General features: G+C 44.2%; 1 protein-coding gene across 2 annotated transcripts in view; it reads left to right on the top strand.

Moving 5' to 3' along the window:
• The window catches only part of UPF2 (UPF2 regulator of nonsense mediated mRNA decay), a 2,519,933-nt gene that overhangs the window by 756,300 nt on the left and 1,745,185 nt on the right, over nt 1-18,448 (top strand). For both annotated transcript variants that reach the window (XM_044088310.1, XM_044088311.1), the window contains exon 10: nt 157-270. In XM_044088310.1, the coding sequence (XP_043944245.1) occupies nt 157-270 (114 nt within the window). The remainder of the gene's footprint in view (nt 1-156; nt 271-18,448) is intronic.

The raw sequence follows: 18,448 nt of genomic DNA, 5'->3' as shown, positions 1-18,448 counted from the left end.
GAAAATTAGATTATGGAAAATACTTTAAGTCCCCATTGTAATGTTTTCCTTCTGCTCTTGACTGATTTTGATGGGCTTTTATTTATTTTAACTTTGCAGGTAATTGAACATTTTTGTTTGGGATATTTATTTCTTTATTGCTTTGTTTCTTTTTAGGTGAGGAAAAAAGACCAGATTAATATTGAAACGAAAAACAAAACTGTAAGATTTATTGGTGAGCTAACCAAGTTCAAGATGTTTTCCAAGAATGACACACTTCATTGCCTTAAGGTTGGTTTTTGTACTGCAGGGTGCTTATACCTGATCTCTTCTTAGTATTGCTGCTGATTTGAAGCAAACTGTGTGTGATTTTGAGGGGCTTATCTTAATACAGTGTTTTATTCCTTAATGTTATTCTGAAAACGTTTTGCTTTTCTTGTTTATATTTTGATTAAAAGAAGGATCAATCTGTTCAAGATTGCACGTATTGGAACATTCAAAAGTGCATCTAAAATGATTGATAATTGCGTACACGAATGCCTGTGCTGGGTTGTACGAGTTAGTGAGGAGCTTTCCCAGTAATAAATAAATTTGTTTAGAGCTGTAGGTATAGCTAACATCAAAGGAAAAAGCTGTTTTTAATGTTTGATCACTTTGCGCACACTCACACACTCACACTCACACACTCACTCACACACACACTCACACACTCACACACTCTCACACACTCTCACACACTCTCACACACTCTCACACACTCTCACACACTCTCACACACTCTCACACACTCTCACACACTCTCACACACACATTTCTTACCTGAGACTGAAGATCTCAAACTCTGATTGAATAGGTTGCCATCCACGGGCATCATGTGTACACTTCTAGTCTACTTATGTTAATTAAGAAACCATTTCTCACCCACAACAAGTAGACATTTTATGAATGTAAATTTGTGAATCTTCCTAGATGAGTCAGCAACTGGGTTCAGCCTTTTTATCAAGATTGTGCCCACCGCATGTTCAGAGGTATGTAAGCATGTGGTATGCCTTCATGCACACTTACTACATAAGTGTATATGACTCCTGAGCCCTCTCATTCTTTTCTGTTGCTTTCATATTTTTGATCACAGTGCTGCTTGTCCTAGGTGATGCATCCCATATTCACTGCATCAGTGCAAACCTGCAAAATGCCCTTAAAGTTTCCAGATTACTAGTCAAGACCTGCATTAACATTGCATCTGAAGTAGTTAACTTCATTTTATCTGCAACCTGTGGGTATTCGTATCTATATCTTATACGAGCCGGCAACTCTTCAAGCCTTTGCTCCGAGCTCCTCACCCTTACCCATAACCCATCACCATCTTCTACCCTTCCTCAGATCTCATTTGCTGCTTGATGCATCTGCATCGTGGTCTTCGTAGCTCTGAGCATTAGGCTTGTAGGAAGTGCATTTTAGTCAGATTTTGTCTTGTATGTAGTGAGAGTTTGTCTTAGTTAGTTCCTTTTTCCTCCATCAAGTGCTTGTTCATCGGAAAAAGTTTAGTTTGTGAAGTAGTTTAGTATAGGCCCGCCCTTCCTCATGGGTGTGCATTTGTTTCGTGTGTTGGAATTTTGTATGTGTGGCTATGTGTGTGTGTACAATGGTTGATCAGCCTAAATCTACATTTTAGAAATGCACAGAGTGTGGCCATAAGCTTTCACCGGCAGATGGTCATACTCTCTGTTGTTTGCCTAGGCGTTCCCCATTTGTCTACCCAGTGTTGTGTGTGTGCCGATTTTAACCCTAGGGCCTTGAAGGAGAGAAAGGCCAAACTGGTGGCTATAGGCCTTCGCCCTGCTTCCACACTGGACTCCTCTTTTTCGCCCTTGGCTTCCACAGCTACCACCCAATCCCCCCTCTCAGGCAGGGCCTCACCCTCCCACTAGACCTGCTGAAGGGGATTCAAAAGGAAGAGAAAGGAAAAAGGACAGAGATGGAGAAAAGAAGGGGGATAGGCCACGTAAACTGTCTCTAGATCTGGAGTGCTTTCCTTGCCCGCCTTCCAAGGTGTTGAGACCTGTGTCTCCTCGCGCCACTCCCCTAGATTCTCACCGGAGCTGATGGAGCCTTTGGAACTGAGGCCTTCATCCAGATCTTCACAGCGTCCAGCTAGATCCGAGATTGTCGCTTCCTCGCGCTGTACTCAGAGTCTCTCTGTAATGGATATGGCTGGATGATGAGATTCATTCAGACCCAAATCCAGATGGGAGTGTTGCCAGGCCCCTCTCCCTCCAGAGGGGGACCTCCATGCCTTTCTTTCATCCTATTTCTCCTTCCCCGATCCTGCCTGCGGTTTTGCGGTTTTTGGATCCGAGTATCTTCGGAGCTGGCGATTCAACGCTGATGGTTCCTCCAACCTCGACTCCAGAAAATAACTTGAGTTCCTCGGATCCAACCAATCTGGATCTGAGCGGTTCTGGGGCTGATAACGGGGAATTGGACCCGAGGGGATGGAGGTGTCATTGACTCTGACTTTGTCAGATCCAAGCCGTTACTTCGGAGCTCCAGCTACCCTAGCTTCGGCCCCAATCCTCACGGCGGACCGAGGAGAGCTTCCTCCTTGTTGGGCTAAGGAGGTGCGCTCTCCATCTGCGTTTGACCTGGTGGAGATGGCTCTCTCCCAAGGATCGAGACCCCAACCTATTTTCTTGGATTCCACCCAGATTGCCTCAGATTCGGTTACGACTCCCTTCAGCTTGTCCCAGAGACAGCCAGTGCCAGAGGACCCCATGTGGTTCTCCCTGAGGAACCCCCAGTGTCTCACTTGCCCTCTTCTGAGAGTCCCACAGATGACGGTCCTCGTAATCACATTTGTAAAAGGAGGCACCTGAACTCCCCCGAGTCCTTGACAGAAGATACTGATTTAGATGAAGGAGAAGGTTGCCACAGGTCACCTCCCGAGGATGTCTCCTTTGGAGACATCCTGGAGATTCTCCGCCAGGTGGGAGGTTTGTCAGCCCCGTAACCTTTTATGGATGAATCCGTGTTCCTAGAGGCTTTTGGCACGGGTCCATCTATGCCCTGGGTGTCCTTGCCGGCGGATCCCTTGGTGGATCTTATCACCACTTGGGCATGGAAGGTGCCTGACACCATAGAGCCGTTACCCAAACGTCCTGACAAGATCCACTCTCCACCCTCTGACAGACAGGCCTGGTATAAAGGATCCCCTGTGAATGCTGTGGTGGTTGCAGCAGCCACCAGTAGGGAACTGGCTCAGGAAAGTTCCTTGGTCCACCCTCCGGACAAGGAGTCCAGGACGGTAGATCGATTTGGGAAGCGAGTGTATTCTTCAGTGACATTTTCCATCCAAGGGCTGAGCTATTTGGGACCCGTTATCCAACTGCAGCGAGACCTAGTCACACAGTTAGCTGAGTCGCCCCCAGAGTCTTTGTTGCCAGAGTACAAGCGTCTGTTCTCCGCAAAAATGTCAACTATGAAGTCAGTATTAAACATTTCTATGCGTCCCCTTTCCTATGCTAAGGAAGGACCGGCTAGGATGGCTGGGACCGGCGTGGCTATGAGGTGACACGCTTGGCTCTGACTGTGTCAATTTCCGGATCCCTTCAAGGCGTCTTTCACAAATGCTCCCTTCAATGGTTCTTCTCCCTTTGGGAAGACTGTACATGACACCATTGTCCAGAGTGAAAAAGACGGGAAGACTTTGCTGTCGGAATCCACTTCTCTAGTCCTCAAAGGTACTTTTCTAAGAATCAGGCAGGCGAAAAGAAGATGTGGTACCAGAAATCAGTTTTCCTGTGACTCTCAGGACAACTTGTCCCCTAGGGGCAGAGGGGGACATGACAGACGCTGTCCCAGATGCAGAGGGGGTCCGAGGAACTTTGGGTCTAGAGAGCCCTTCTCGGATAAGCCCACGCAGCAGCCCTGAGATGTTGCCTGACTGTCCTACTCTGGAGGCAGTCGGGGGAAGATTATCTGCAACCAACGACTTGGGAGTCCATAATTGCAGAATGTTGGGTGCTTCAAATAGTATTCAGAGGCTACACCATTCTGTTTGTTGCCCCTCCCGTCCAACCAAAGTGCCTCCCATATGTCCCACCTGCTTAAAGGGAGACGGCAGTGCTACAGATTTCCAAGCTGCTTCTAAAACGAGCCATGAAACTGGTACCCCCCCGATCAGTCCAGATCAGGCGTTTACTCCAGGTTCTTTTTAGTGCCAAAAAGACATGGGACCTCAGGCCCATTTTAGACCTGTCAACCTTAAACCTGGCTATCGCCAAACAGAAATTCTGGATTTTCACCCTGCAGTCCATTCTACCTTATCTTCGAAAATGTGACTGTATGTGCTCGCTACACCTCCAGGACACCCATATCAAGATTTGAGGAAGCTCCACGAGATTTCTTCACTTCCGGCTGGGAGCCAATCATTTCCAGTTCAGAGCTGTACCCTTCGGTCTCACCATAGCCCCCAGAGTGTTTGTCAAGTTAATGCCAGTCATAGAGGCTTACCTGAGGCTTCAGGGAAATCAGGTATTCCCTTACCTAGACGATTGGCTCCTCGCTGCTTCCACCAAGCGTCTTCTTTGCCAAGCCAGAGACTCCTTACTTCATCTTGCAGACCGGCTAGGTATCACTATTCCAAGTCCCTCTTGGACGCAGTGCAGATCTTGGACTTTATCTGGGCACGGCTGGACACCTTTCGACTGAAAGTCTTTCTAACTCCAGACAGGGTCCAGAGTCTACGGGCTCATATATCCATAGTTCTTGAACCCAGGTTGCCCAAGGCGGGTTCTCAGAGCTTAGGAATCTATGGCTACAGCAATCTTGATCCTTCCCTGTGCGCATCTTCACATGCATGTTTTTCAATGGACTCTAGCCGTACAGTGGTCTTGGCTAGATCTCCGTATGGAATATCCAGTTCAAATCAGCAAAGCCTGCAGGGCGTCACTCCTCTGGTGGCTCCAGTCCCCAGAGATCGCAGCAGGACGCCCATTTGTTTCACCCACAGCCCAAGCCACAATGACCACGGATGCCTCCCAACTCAGGGGGGGGGGGCATTATCTGGGGAGGACGGTCCAAGGCATGTGGTCTCAGATCAAGACCAGATTGCACATCAGTGTTCTAGAGATGAGAGCAGTGCTTTTAGCGATGCAAGCCTTTCACACTGTTTTTCCTCCAGGGACTATTGCAATTCAGTCAGACAACATGTCAGTTGTTTTGTACATCAACAAACAGGGAGGAACCAGATTTTACCCTCTGTGTCGCAACCCATGAGAGTGTGGGAGTGGGCGATCTCCATCAGTCCGTTTCTAATTGCATCGCATATCCAAGGGCTATTCTAATGTCATACGAGTGGTCTCTGAAACAGTCGATAGCGAAGGAGATTTTACTTGTGTTGTCAGCCTTGCTGCGATCTTTTCACATCTCCTTCCAATGCGAAGTGCGATGAGTTCTTTGCTCTGATTCCCTCACCAGGGGATCCCCCAGTGACGCTCTAGTCCATGCTTGGCCTCCCGGGTTGCTTTATGCTTATCCACCGTTACCACTCATTCCGAAGCTTCTTCAGAAAGCTTGCCGACTGGGGTGCAAAGTGATCCTCATTGCCCTGTTCTTGCCTCGTCAAATGTGGTTCCCCTTCCTCCGGTCTCATCTTCTAGCTCCTCCTTTGGTTCTGTATCCCTGCCCGGATCTCATTTCACATCCCTCGACCCCTTGACTGCCCAAGCTGGACAGCCTCAAGTTTACGGCTTGGTTGCTTCAATTCCCTTGATTGCCAGGACTCCCGATCTTTCATCTTCAGTAAAAACTATTCTGTTGGCATCTCACAAGGCTTCCACTAGGAAGATTTACAGCAGTAAATGGAAACAATTCTTTATTTGGGCCTCTCAGAGAAACCTGGATCCTTTTACAGCCCTTGTTCCTGCAGTGTTGGATTTCTTAGCCAATATTTTTCAGCAAGGGGCTAGTTCCTCCTGTGTGAAAGTGCAACTGGCAACTATGTCGAATTTCCACGTCGGCGAAAACTTGAATGTTTTGGCCTCTTCTAGACTGTGTAAGGTTTTCCTTAAAGGCACCTTTCTTTTGCGTCCTTCAATTAAGGACTTTGTTCCTCCTTGGGATCTTACCTTGGTTCTCCAGGCTTTAGTTGCTCCCTCCTTTGAACCTGCAGCATCAGTAGATTTGAAGTTCTTATCCTGGAAGACAGCCTTCCTAGTGGCCATTATGTCGGCTAGGAGGGTTTCTGAGATTCAGGCTTTGTCTGCCATGCCCCCTTACTTGATCTTCCATAAGGACAGGGTTTCTCTCCGCACAAACCCTTCTTTCATACCAAAAGTGGCTTATGACTCAAACATTAATCAAACAATTAACCTGCCTGTTTTCTTTCCAAATTTTGAGAACAAAGGTGAATATAAACTGCATTTGCTTGATGTTCATAGGCAACTTCGTTTTTATTTACATAGAACAAAGCCCTTCCGTAAGTCTGACCAGTTATTTGTGTCCTTTTCTAAACCCTTTCTGGGTAAAGCCATCTCCAAGGATTCCTTAGCTAGATGGATTACACAATGTATTTTGCAAATTTACAAAGACAAAGGTCAGTCCCCGGCTGATCCTGTTAAAGCTCATTCTACCAGATCTATGTCGACTTCTGCTGCCTTTTTGGTCAAGGGTTTCACTGGATGACAGTTGTGCGGCAGCATCTTGGGCAAGGTCTCATAAGTTGGATTTGATCTCCAGAGGGAGAGCATCCTTCGGCTCTGCGGTGCTCAGGAATATCCTTCCATGAGGGCCTGCCAGGAGTTTGAGTAGCTGGGGAATCTGTCCCACAGTTTGCATATAAAATGAAGTTAACTACTTCAGATAAAGAAGTTATGGACTCACCATAAGGTTCCATCTGAGTAGTTACACTTCATTTTTCTGCAACCTTCCCACCCTCCTTCTCCGAACCTTCTCATAGTTTATTGTAAGTTGAGCTGCCGATTGGTTTGAATAGTGGAAAGCTCGATCTGAGGGAAGTTAGTATAGTAGATGGTGATGCGTTATGGGTAAGGGGGAGGAGCTTGGAGCTCGGAGCAGATGCTTGAAAAGTTGCCGACTGGAATCTGAATACGCACAAGTTGCAGAAAAATGAAGTGTAACTACTCAGATGGAATGTTATGGTGAGTACATAGCTTCTTTTTTATTGTTTGAGATGGAAAATAACATAAAATCACTGATGTCAATATCATTGGCTCCCTATTGAAATGCCAAGTGCTGACAAACGGGGGGACAAAAATACAAGAGAAAAGCGAGTGTCGAAAGCCGCTTTACCACTTTAAACTTCTTTTTGTTTGAGGGAGCACAACACCCCACACCCCCGAATTTATAGATACCAACTCTGAGATCACCATACCTCAGGGAAAGGAAATGTTCTGAGAAATAGCATCTCGGACTTGGTATATCCAAATCCATTCTTTTAACCATTTAGTCTCTGTATTTCGGGACTCACTCTAGTGGGCCCTGACATTTCAAACGGTGGCAAATGCCAGAAGAAGAAATTTGTTACCTGTCTGTCTACCAGATAATGGGTGATGGTTGAGAGTTCCTCACATGGTGATCAGTGGCAGACTCTCACATGCAGCTGTGGATTCCACCCAGTGCACTGACAGAAGGGGCTGAAGGTCACATAGTAGGCTGTTGCCTAGTTGTCCTGGAGGTAATTTATTTGCCAAAATGGCCTTCTGGTGGTTAGTAGTGCAGAGCTGGCCTTGTTGCTAGTGTTTGCCTGAGCTCGTACTGGTTCACTTTGGTGGATTAAGGGGCCCAGCAGAGGCATATTCCTGACCTCTCACCCTGCAGTTTGCATTTTGTTGTCTAGCAAACAGTGTCACCTTTTGTTATGAACCCATATGGAAACACCTGAAGCAGCCATCTTGAGCTGACTTAGGACAGTTGCAGCCCCAGTGGCCTTCTTTAAGCATGTAGGAGCTGAGAGTATTTTTGAGGTAGGCACAAGGACAAAAATACACATCTCTTCCAAGAAGTACAAGCTGGACCTTTAGATGATATGTTGGACATCTTTGCTGCTGCAGGGAGAGTTAGAATCACTACTGCTACTGCTTTAGTACTCTTTGCATTGGTAAGGAATTATACTGCAACAATGACTCTTGGAGTGGACTTAGTACAGTTTGTGAGAATACTCCCCATAACTTTAAATGTTCATGTAGGATCACTTATTGTAGTATGAGCTCCTGCACCTCTCCCCCTTCTTTCCAGAAAGCCTCCCATTAGTTTTATCCGAGTTGTCAGGGGGGTTAGGAAGAAGCAGGCATATGTTACAGTCTTAAACGTTATGTCATTGTATTTACATGAGAGACTGTACCCTAAGAAGTCACACCTGTAACATTTCATGTATTCTACACCTGGGAGTCTTGAGGTGGGGCAAGCTATGGCTTAGGTCACCAAAGCCTTTGCAGGCTGAATCTGGCATTGTGCCGCAAATGGGTGGACTTAGGCAAACAGGGTTTGATCAGCAGCCCTGACATGAAAGGAGATGGGCAGGAAGCGAGAGGAGTAAAGAGGCATTCATCCACCCATTCTTGGAGGTGAAGCCCTTTCAGAACATCCTGTTCCCTTGATTACCTGCTGGTTGAACAGCAGAAATTTCAGATGATTTGGGATGAAGGTTTCAAGTTTTCTGGAAGAAAATTAGTTTTCTGGATGTTTTACCCCAGATATCAGAATTTAGCTTTGGAACTGTTAATACCTTTTCTCCTGAGACTGGTTAATATTTTGTCCAGCTTATCTTGCATTTCTTAATGATAAGGTGGGCAGCATCTAGATGTTGGATGTCAGTTGAACAAATGCCCAGACAAGACCTGAACTGTATTTTAAGTGACAAGACATCAGTTTGTAGGTGTCAAAGTCTGTCTTTTTGTTAAACAGGCAATGTATTCACTGAATTATCACTTATGACATAGGCAGTAATACATTTGTAATCATGAAAGCAAACCATATTGATATATTTTCATTTGCAAACATTAGACCTCAAATGTAATCTGTACAGTCATTGTCAGTCAAACATTACATAGCTCATTCAATTCCTGCCTTTCTGTAAACTTCATTCCTCCTCTAAAATGTTATGCATGGATTGTTCCAACAATGCCAATTTTTTCAAAGTAATTTGCTCCTACCATTTTCTAGAGATCCCACTTCCTGTTTTTTTTTATCTCTGTTAACTATATTCACTACTAGTAGTACATTTGGTTTAGACTTTGAATTCCATTTTCTAGTAACTTTTTGGCAACCACTAGAATTATACTCAACAAGACCTCACTATGTTAAGGAAATCCATTTCTCTTTCAAAAAATCATTTCCTTAGTTGCACCAATTTGCTCACCCAGTGTTTCTGACAGAGTAGTGTGTCATCTCATTATACACGCACACACACAATATGTTTCCCGTTGCCTCTTTTCTTCCCCATCACACCTCCATCATTGCATTCTACCTGAGGAAAAATTGTCTATTTGGGGTATAAAAATATTTATGCAAACACTTCCAAGCAAAGATCCTAAATCTTCTAAACTTTATTACATTTTTTGGAGCCATACGTATGTAGCCTGTCATTGTTTCTTTGTAAATTGTTTATTCAATCTGTCTTCCCAATCCTTTCCAATTTCCCATTATTCCTTTAGTTATCATTTAATATTTTATATGTCCTACTAATTATCCCTTTGTTAACAGCAGATTCTGTTCTAGATTCTACTAAAAACTCTACCATTGCAGATGTTCTTCGTGTTTCACTGTTGCCGTCATCACATTTGGGTTATCTGCTTGCAGTAGCCCTCAGTTGGCCTGATTATCAAAGTTTTGGGTCTTGCGTAGGTTGCGGTCTCATCTTTCATGACATCAGGTAGTCAGGGGTATAAAGCATGCAGCCAATGCCATACATCAGTCTTTCTTGCCATGCGGTGCCCTAAGCAGAAGCAGTTCGCATGTGCTGGTCGGCCGACTCCTGAAATTTTCATTTTCGAATTTCAGAACTGAAGTCTTCAACTAGGCTAAGTACCCTATTGGGGAATCTTTTTCTTGCTCTAAACCAATGTCATTTAAAGTCAATAATTGTATTTCTTGTGGAAAGCAAATACCTCATAAAGATTTTCATTCGTACTGTATTCCTTGCCTAGGCTCTGACCATGACGTACCTCGCTGTTGGTTTTGTGCCTTATTTAAACAACGAACTATTCATAGTCTGTATATTTACGCTTCTAAATATTTTGGTACTCTGTTCAATTACCCAGATATGGCTTTGGTAAGCCACCCGACTACCGACATTCCGAAAAAAAATAAAGATAAAAACAGAGACAGACCGCATAGGTCCAAAGCTGCCGACGATGCTTCTTCTAAGCTAGTCACCAGTTTGCTGGTACTCAGTGAGGCACTTTCACAGCCCTTGATACCTGCTACTTCAGATTCGCAGGCCTCTACTGAGACCCATTCGGAGTCTAGTATGCCGTGAGATGCTTCAACTGTGGAACCTGTGGATGTCTCTACCTTGGATGGGTCCGGAGCCGCTGTGCAGGCACCGGCTTCTGAGGGTGAAACCTTGCATACTCTTAGGGAGCATTTTTGCTGGGAAAGCCAGGATTACTCTGATTCTAAAATGAGGCTTAGGGATTTCTTACTCCTGCCCCAACCCAGGCCTTTAGCTATCCCCCCTGTACTGAACATTGTTTATGATGCCTTTTTGGAATCTAGCTTGGCCCCTGACTCATTACCTCCTGTTCCCAGAAAACCAGATAGATATTACAGGGTTCCTGATTCTCACAAGTTCCTCTTTAAAAATCCTACTGTGGATCCTGAGACCATTTCTCAGGGACCCAAGGGCATTAAGGCTACTACTGCCAAAAATCCTACCCCTTCTGGTAGAGATTCCAGGGCACTGGATAGATGCGGTAAGAAGGTATACACTTCTGCAACCTTGGCCATTGGGGCCTTAAACTGCCAGTTTCATATGTTAAAGTATCAGCAGCATATTATTGGATTACTTAAACAGAAAATGATGTTGATTCCTGACTCTGCTGAAAATGAAGATTTACAAGATTTAAAGCATTCAGCTGAACAAGTTGGAAAACATACTTTGCAGTGAGTGTGATTTTGATTCACTAGAATCATCTTGCAGGGCTGCTGTCACTGGGTCTGTACTTAGAAGCCATGCTTGGCTTAAGGAACAGTCTTTGCCAGATCATGTTAAAGCTAAATTTTTGGATGCTCCCTTAAACTAGGACCGCCTGATTGGCAACAAAGCAGAAGAAGTACTTAAAAAGATGGAGGAAAAAGCTAAATCTATGCAAACTGTTAAAGATTTCCTGCAAGTACAGCCTCCCAGATTTAGTAGGCATTGGCCCTCTAAGAATTGGTACTTTCCTGTCTCTTCCAGGCCTTCTCAGTCCAAACCAAGAACTAGCAGAACACCCAGGCTTCATTCCCAAGGTACGCACAGGACTAAGCAGTGGGGGGCTCCCACTTCCAAAGCAGGGAGTAGTAAGACTCCCCTCTATGATAAACTGTCTCAATGACTTAACTTTAAAACTTCCAAGCCCTGCTCAACTGACTGCTCCTTTAGGGGGGAAAGATTGCCCTGCAGGCAAAAAATTGGGAACTAGTTACCCAGGACAAATGGGTTTTAAATATAGTTTCCCAAGGATACAGATTCCACTTCCACACTTTACCAACCCCAAACTGTTGGCCAGATCTACCACCAAGTCAGTGGGCAGAGGCTCAAAAGCAAGTTTTCTCTGTTAAGTACCAGGGCTATTCAAACTGTCCCAGAAGAGGAAAGGGGACAAGGTTTCTACTCAAGACTATTCCTGGCGTTCTATCCTGGACCTCTCTATCCTAAACACATTTTTAGCGATCCCAAAATTCAAGATGCTAACTCTTCACCAGTTGCTTCCTATGCTAGGCATGGATGCCTGGTTGGCAACACTGGATTTAAAGGAAGCCTACCTGCACATCCCAATCAGGGAATCTTGCAGAAGATACGCTTCAAAGCAGGCTTCATGCACTATCAGATGATCTTCGTGTTTCACTGTTGCAATCATTACATTTGGGTTATCTCCTTGCAGGTAGCCCTCAGTCGGCATGCTTAACAAAGTCTTGGGTCCTGCGTTGGTTGCTGGCCCATCTTCCATGTCGTCAGGGGTATAAAACATGCAGCCGACGCCATTACCCCAGTCTTTTTTGCCATGTGGTAGCAGAAGCAGTTTGCAAGTGCCGGTCGGCCGACTACTGAAATTTTCATTTTCGAGTTTCAGAACCAAAGTCTTCAACTAAAAGCTAAGTACCCGTTGGGGAAACTTTTTCTTGCTCTTAACCGATGTCAGTAAAAGTAAATAATTGCATTACTTGTGGAAAGCAGATACCTCATAAAGATTTTCATTCATACTGTATTCCTTGCCTAGGCCCTGACCACGACATACCTCACTGTCGGTTTTGTGCCTAATTTAAACCACGAACTATCCGTCGTCTGTATATTTTCACTTCTAAATATTTTGGTGCTCGGTACAATTATCCTGATATGTCTTCGGTCAGCCTTCCGACTACTGACATTCCGAAAAAACGTAAACATAAAGACGATGCAGGCCACATAGGTCCAAAACTGCCGGCGATGCTTCTCCTAAGTCAGTCGCCAGTTTGCCTCTACTCAGTGAAATGCTTTTGCAGCCCCTGATACCCGCTACTTCAGATTCGCAGGCCTCTACTGAGACCCATTCAGAGTCCAGTATGCCACGAGATGCTTCAACTGTGGAACCTGCAGATGTCTCTACCTTGGATGGGTCCGAAGCCGCTATGCAGGCACCGGCGTCTGAGAGTGTATTCAGGCCTACTGACTTGTGTATTAAACCAACGGCATTTTCTTCTTCAAGGCATAAAACTCGAACCATGCCTAGAAAACTGACGCCCACACCGCATGGTCAGGCCTCTATGCCTAAAAAACAGATAAGAATGGCTGAAGACCTTATTACTTTAATCAGGGGAAGCCAGCCTTCCCACTCTGAGACCTAGGACTGAGTTTGCTTATGATACTTCTGACCAGGATTCTGAAATTTCTGTTTCCTCTGATGACCAGGATTTACCCTCATCTACCTATGAGGATTCTGATGCTGTGGACTCTGTTCCCTCTGCCCCCCCCTAGAGGATTTCTCTTTTGGTGAAACCTTGCATACTCTCAGGGAGCATTTTTGTTGTGAAAGTCAGGATTTTTCGGATTCTAAAAAGAGGCTTAGGGATTTCTTACTCCTGCCCCAGCACAGGCCTTTAGCCATATCTCCTGTACTAGACATTGTTGATGATGCCTTTTTGGAATCTAGCTTGGCCCCTGACTCTTTACCTCTTGCTCCCAGAAAACCTGATAGATATTACAGGGTCCCTGACTCTCACAAGTTCCTTTTTAAAAATCCTACTGCGGATCCGGAGACCATTTCACAGGGACCCAAGGGCATTAAAGCTACTACTGCCAAAAATCCTACCCCCTCTGATAGAGACTCCAGGGTGCTGGATAGACGCAACTTTGGCCATTAGGGCCTTAAACTGCCAGTTTCATATGTTAAAGTATCAGCAGCATATTATTGGATTGCTTAAACAGAAAATGATGTTGATTCCTGATTGTGCTGAAAATAAGAATTTACAGGATTTACTCCATTCAGCTGAACAAGTTAGAAAACATACTTTGCAATGTGGTTTTGATTCACTAGAAGCATCTTGCAGGGCTGCTGTAACTGGGTCTGTACTTAGAAGGCATGCTTGGCTTAAGGAGCAATCCTTGCCAGACAATGTTAAAGCAAAATTACTGGAAGCTCTCTTAAACCAGGACTGCCTATTTGGCAACAAGACAGAAGAAGTTCTTAAAAAGATGGAGGAAAAAGATAAATCTATGCAACTGTTAAAAGATTTTTTACAAGTACAACCTCCAAGGTTTAGTAGGCATTGGCCTTCCAAAAACTGGTCCTTTCCTGTCTCTTCCAGACCTTCTCAGTCCAAACCCAGATCCAGCAGAGCTCCCAGGCTTCAGTCCCAGGGTACGCACAGGACTAAGCAGTGGGGGGTCTCTACTTCCAAATGTGGGAGTAATAAAACTCCCCCCTGTGGTAAACTGTTTCAGTGACTTCTTTTTAAAACTTCCAAGCACTTCTCAACTGACTGCTCTTTGGGGGGAAAGATTGCTCTTCATGCAAAGAACCTGGAACTCATTACCCAGGACAAATGGGTTTTAAATATAGTGTCCCAGGGATACAGATTTCGCTTTCACACATTACCTACACCAAGCAGGTGGCCATCTCTACCCCCAAATCAGTGGGCAGAGGCCCAAAAGCAATACTTTCTCTCTCAAGCATGGGGGCTATTCAGTTGGTACCAGAAGAGGAAAAGGGACAAGGTTTCTACTCAAGACTTTTCCTGGTACCCAGAAAAGACAATTCATGGCGTCCTATCCTGCACCTGTCTACTCTAAACACTTTTTTGGTGATTCCAAAATTCAAGATGCTGACTCTTCACCAGTTGGTTCCCATGCTAGGCAAAGACGCCTGGTTGGCAACTCTAGATTTAAAGGAAGCATACCTGCACATCTCAATCAGGGAATCTTGTAGAAGATACCTACGCTTCAAAGCAGGCTACACACACTATCAGATAAGGACTGCAGCAATGTGGATCTTCGAACATCTACATTTATGGTAGGTACAAAACTGTACTTTCTTTGCACTGCCCTTTGGCTTATCTACTGCACCCAGGGTATTCACAAAGTGCCTAGCTCCAGTCATTGCATTTTGCAGGCAAAGAAATATTCAAATATACCCATACCTGAACGATTGTCTAATTCAGGCAGAAAGCCAGGACATACTTTTTATTCATCTGGCCTTTGTACAAAGGGTGCTTACTTGTCTGGGGTACACCATAAATGAAAAGAAATCACACCTGGTACCCTGTCAACAAATTATATTCCTGGGAGTAAGCTTGAATACAGCTTCCCAGATGGCTTTCCTCACGCCAGAGAAACAAATTAATTTGACAACCTACTTCAAACAAGTGGTCACAAAAACCCTGCTCTCTGCAAGGCAAATACTACAAGCCTTGGGGTTCATGGCCGCCTACATTCTTCTAATTCCATGTGCAAGACTGCATATGAGGAATCTACAGTGGTATCTAAAATGCCTATGGTGTCAACATTCTCAGGATCTAGAAGCAATGATTCCTATCATACCTTGCGTACACTAGAGTTCCTTTGGTGGGCAGAGGCCTGCCACCAAAACAAGGGACTACCATTCACACTACCCCCTGCCGTCCAAACCCTAACAACAGATTTTATTTTATTTATTTTATTTTACATTTGTTAACTGGGGGTGTCTGAGCCGAAAAGGCCCTTTTTCAGCAGAGGCCCAGGGAGAAAAGCTCCACAAAGAAAAATTACAGACACATTTAGTTATTTAGACATGATCAGTATACACACAAATTACAAGAGACATGTTTTTACAGTGGTATGCTGCACATAAACAGTTACAGTGGAGAGAAACAAACAAAAACATATTAATTTTAAAATAAAGGTAATTAATAGATTTGTGGTGTACAGCTGAAATTTGGAACATAGGTAGAATACATACATAGTACACAGGTACAGTACATACATTGTAGATTAGCCAGTGTTTGTGAGTAAGACTGAAAACTATTATCAAGTGCTCTAGATTTAGTATGCATATGTTATCCGTTTTCACTAGCCTGGGGAGCAATCATGGCACTGCCAACTTTGCTTGAGATGTTGCCTGATGAGGTCTTTAAAGGAGGCTTTGGATGATGTGTTTTGAATGCTAGTAGGGACAGAGTTCCATTTTTTAACCACTGAAGTACTATATAGTGCATCTCCAAAGCTATTGTAGCTGTTGGTGACTTCTAGTAGTAGTTTGCTTGATGATCTAAGAGGCCGTTTGGCTGAGTGATGTACTAGGTTTTTGAGGGCAGGACACTTATTGGGGAGGTAATAGAATGACAGAGGCAGAGCTAATTGTAGGTTAGGAGGTTGCGCAGTTCAAGCCAGTGGAGCTGTCTCAAAGCAGTACAGTGATGAGTTCTATATGAGCAATTTGCTGCAAAGCGGGCAATTCTGTTATAGCAGGCTTCCGTTTTGCTTAATTCAGTTTTGTTGAGATTAGTCAGAATGGGAGATGCATAGAGTAGGGTGGATAGAAGTTGGGAGCGAGCAATGGCTGATCTTGTGTTGTTGGTAAGAAATGGTTTGATACGGTAGAGTGACCCCAGTTTAGCATGTACTTTTTTAATAGTCAAGTTGAGATGACCATCAAATTTTAGGTGGGAGTCTATGGTTATTCCCAATAGCTTAGCCTGTGCCACTGGAACAATTGGAGTAGCATTTGTGGAGTAGATAGTGAATTGACTGTTAGTGTTTTTGTTAGAACTGGTTATAATCATAAGCTGAGTTTTCTTTGGATTGAGGATAAGTTGGGCTTTGGTAAAGAAGTTTTCAACGTCAGAAAATGCTAGTTGAGTTGTTTGCAGTAGGGTGGGAATGTTTTGTGCAGCACAGATTAAGGTAGTGTCATCTGCATACTGAATTACAGATGCTTGCTGTGTGGTGGTATGGAGGTCATTTGTGAAGACTGTGAATAGTAGTGGTCCTAAGATAGAACCCTGTGGGACTCCTGTAGTTATGAGCAGCTGAAGAGAGAGAGAAGTTTCCCATTTCACAGCTTGGTACTGTTAGTTAAGTAGCTTTGGAACCAGGTAAGAGTGTTATTTGATAGATTATATTGGTTTAGTTTGTTTAGTAGGATTTGGTGTGAGACTGTGTCAAATGCTTTGGACATATACAAAAAAAGAGCTGACACTTGTAGGCCATCATTTTTGAGATGGTTTACTGTGTCTGTGAAGCAGAGGAGGGCTGTAGTGGTACTATGGGCAGGTCTGAAACCATGCTGAGTAGGTGACAGGATGTTGAGGTCTAGGAGATAGTTTAGCATCTGGGTATGGATGCATTTTTCTAGGATTTTGGCTGGGGTGGGGGGGGGGGGAGTAAAGCAATGGGTCTATAGTTATTAAGTTCAGTGGAGGTCCCGCCTTTATGTATGGATGTAACATAGCCTTTATGTATGGATGTAACATAGGATATTTTCCAGAGTTTGGGCACATAGTTTTCAACAATGGATCTGTTTATGAGAGTGGAGTCTGGGATAGCAGTAGCATCTGCTGTGAGTTTCAAAAAATAGCTAGGGAGTAGGTTGGCTGCTGTTGATGAGGTTTTTAGTTTGGAGAGCATGCTTTTAATTGAAGTGGTGGAAACTGTTTTGAGGGTAAAGCTTGTATTTGTGTTATTTGTGTTGGGGGGGATAGTGAGGAAGGAACTGTCCTGTGATACCAAGGATAGAATTGAGTTCACAAAGTGGGAGTTGAATTGTATTTCAATGGGAACTTTAGTGTCAGGTGTGATTGGTTTGGGGGTAGCCTTTTGGGTGGATTTTAGTAACTGGTTTATATTTTTCCAAAATTTTTGCGGGTTGTGTTGGTATTTAGTTTGTAATGTTGTGTAGTAGGATTTTTTGTCCAGCCTAATGCATTTTTTGCATGGTTGCGCAGTTCTTGGTACTTAGTTAGGCTTTGTGTTTCTTTGTTTTTTTGATAGTAAAGCCAGGCAGTGTCTCTGGACTTGAGGATTTGTTTGGTTTCTTTACTGAGCCAGGGGTTTGTAGAGGTTCTAACCTTGATTTTGTGTAATGGAGCGACAGTGTCTAGGTGTTGTAGAAATGTTTTGTTGAAATATGCTACAGCCTGGTCAAGTGGGAGGGTTTTTAGGGGGGTCCAGTCACAGTTACAGAGTAAAGTGTTGAGGACCTCAGGAGAGAATTTTTTTGTGTTTCTAGTGGATATATAGTTAGTGGTTTTGCATATGCTTGTTCTACTACATATAAAGTATATTATGTTGTGGTCACTTAAGGTGTCTGGGAGACTGCCTGTGTGAGGGTACAATGTGGGGTTGTTAGTTAGGACCCAGTCAAGGATGGATTCCCTTTTAGATTTTTTATCACATCTAGTTGGAATTTGGACTAGCTGCTGGTAGCCATGGAGATTTATTAGATTACTTGGTGGTTCTGATATACAGGTGAACCAATCTAGGTTGAAGTCCCCCAGAATAAGGGTTTCTTGTGAGTATGTGGAAGAACACCAGAATAAGAAGTCTTCAAGGCTAGCAGGTGTATTACCAGGTGGAATATAGATCACAATTGTGGTGATGACCTTTTTAGGGTGAAGTTGAAGTTGTGAGATAAGTATGTCCCAATTACTGGGGGAGGGGTAGGAGTTTGGTAATTGACGGACAGTAAAGTTGGACTTGTAGAGTAAGGCAGTTCCACCCCCTTTACAAAGTGGTCTGTCTTGTCTAATGATATTGTAGCCGGTAGGGAGAACTTCTGAGTTAGCTATGTTTTTATTT

This window comes from Protopterus annectens, chromosome 11.part0, assembly GCF_019279795.1.
Source record: "Protopterus annectens isolate FY-2018-M chromosome 11.part0, PAN1.0, whole genome shotgun sequence".
Classification (NCBI taxonomy): Eukaryota; Metazoa; Chordata; order Ceratodontiformes; family Protopteridae; genus Protopterus; species Protopterus annectens.
Note: the sequence above shows the minus strand (reverse complement) of the source record. Positions and strands in the feature narration are given on the sequence as shown.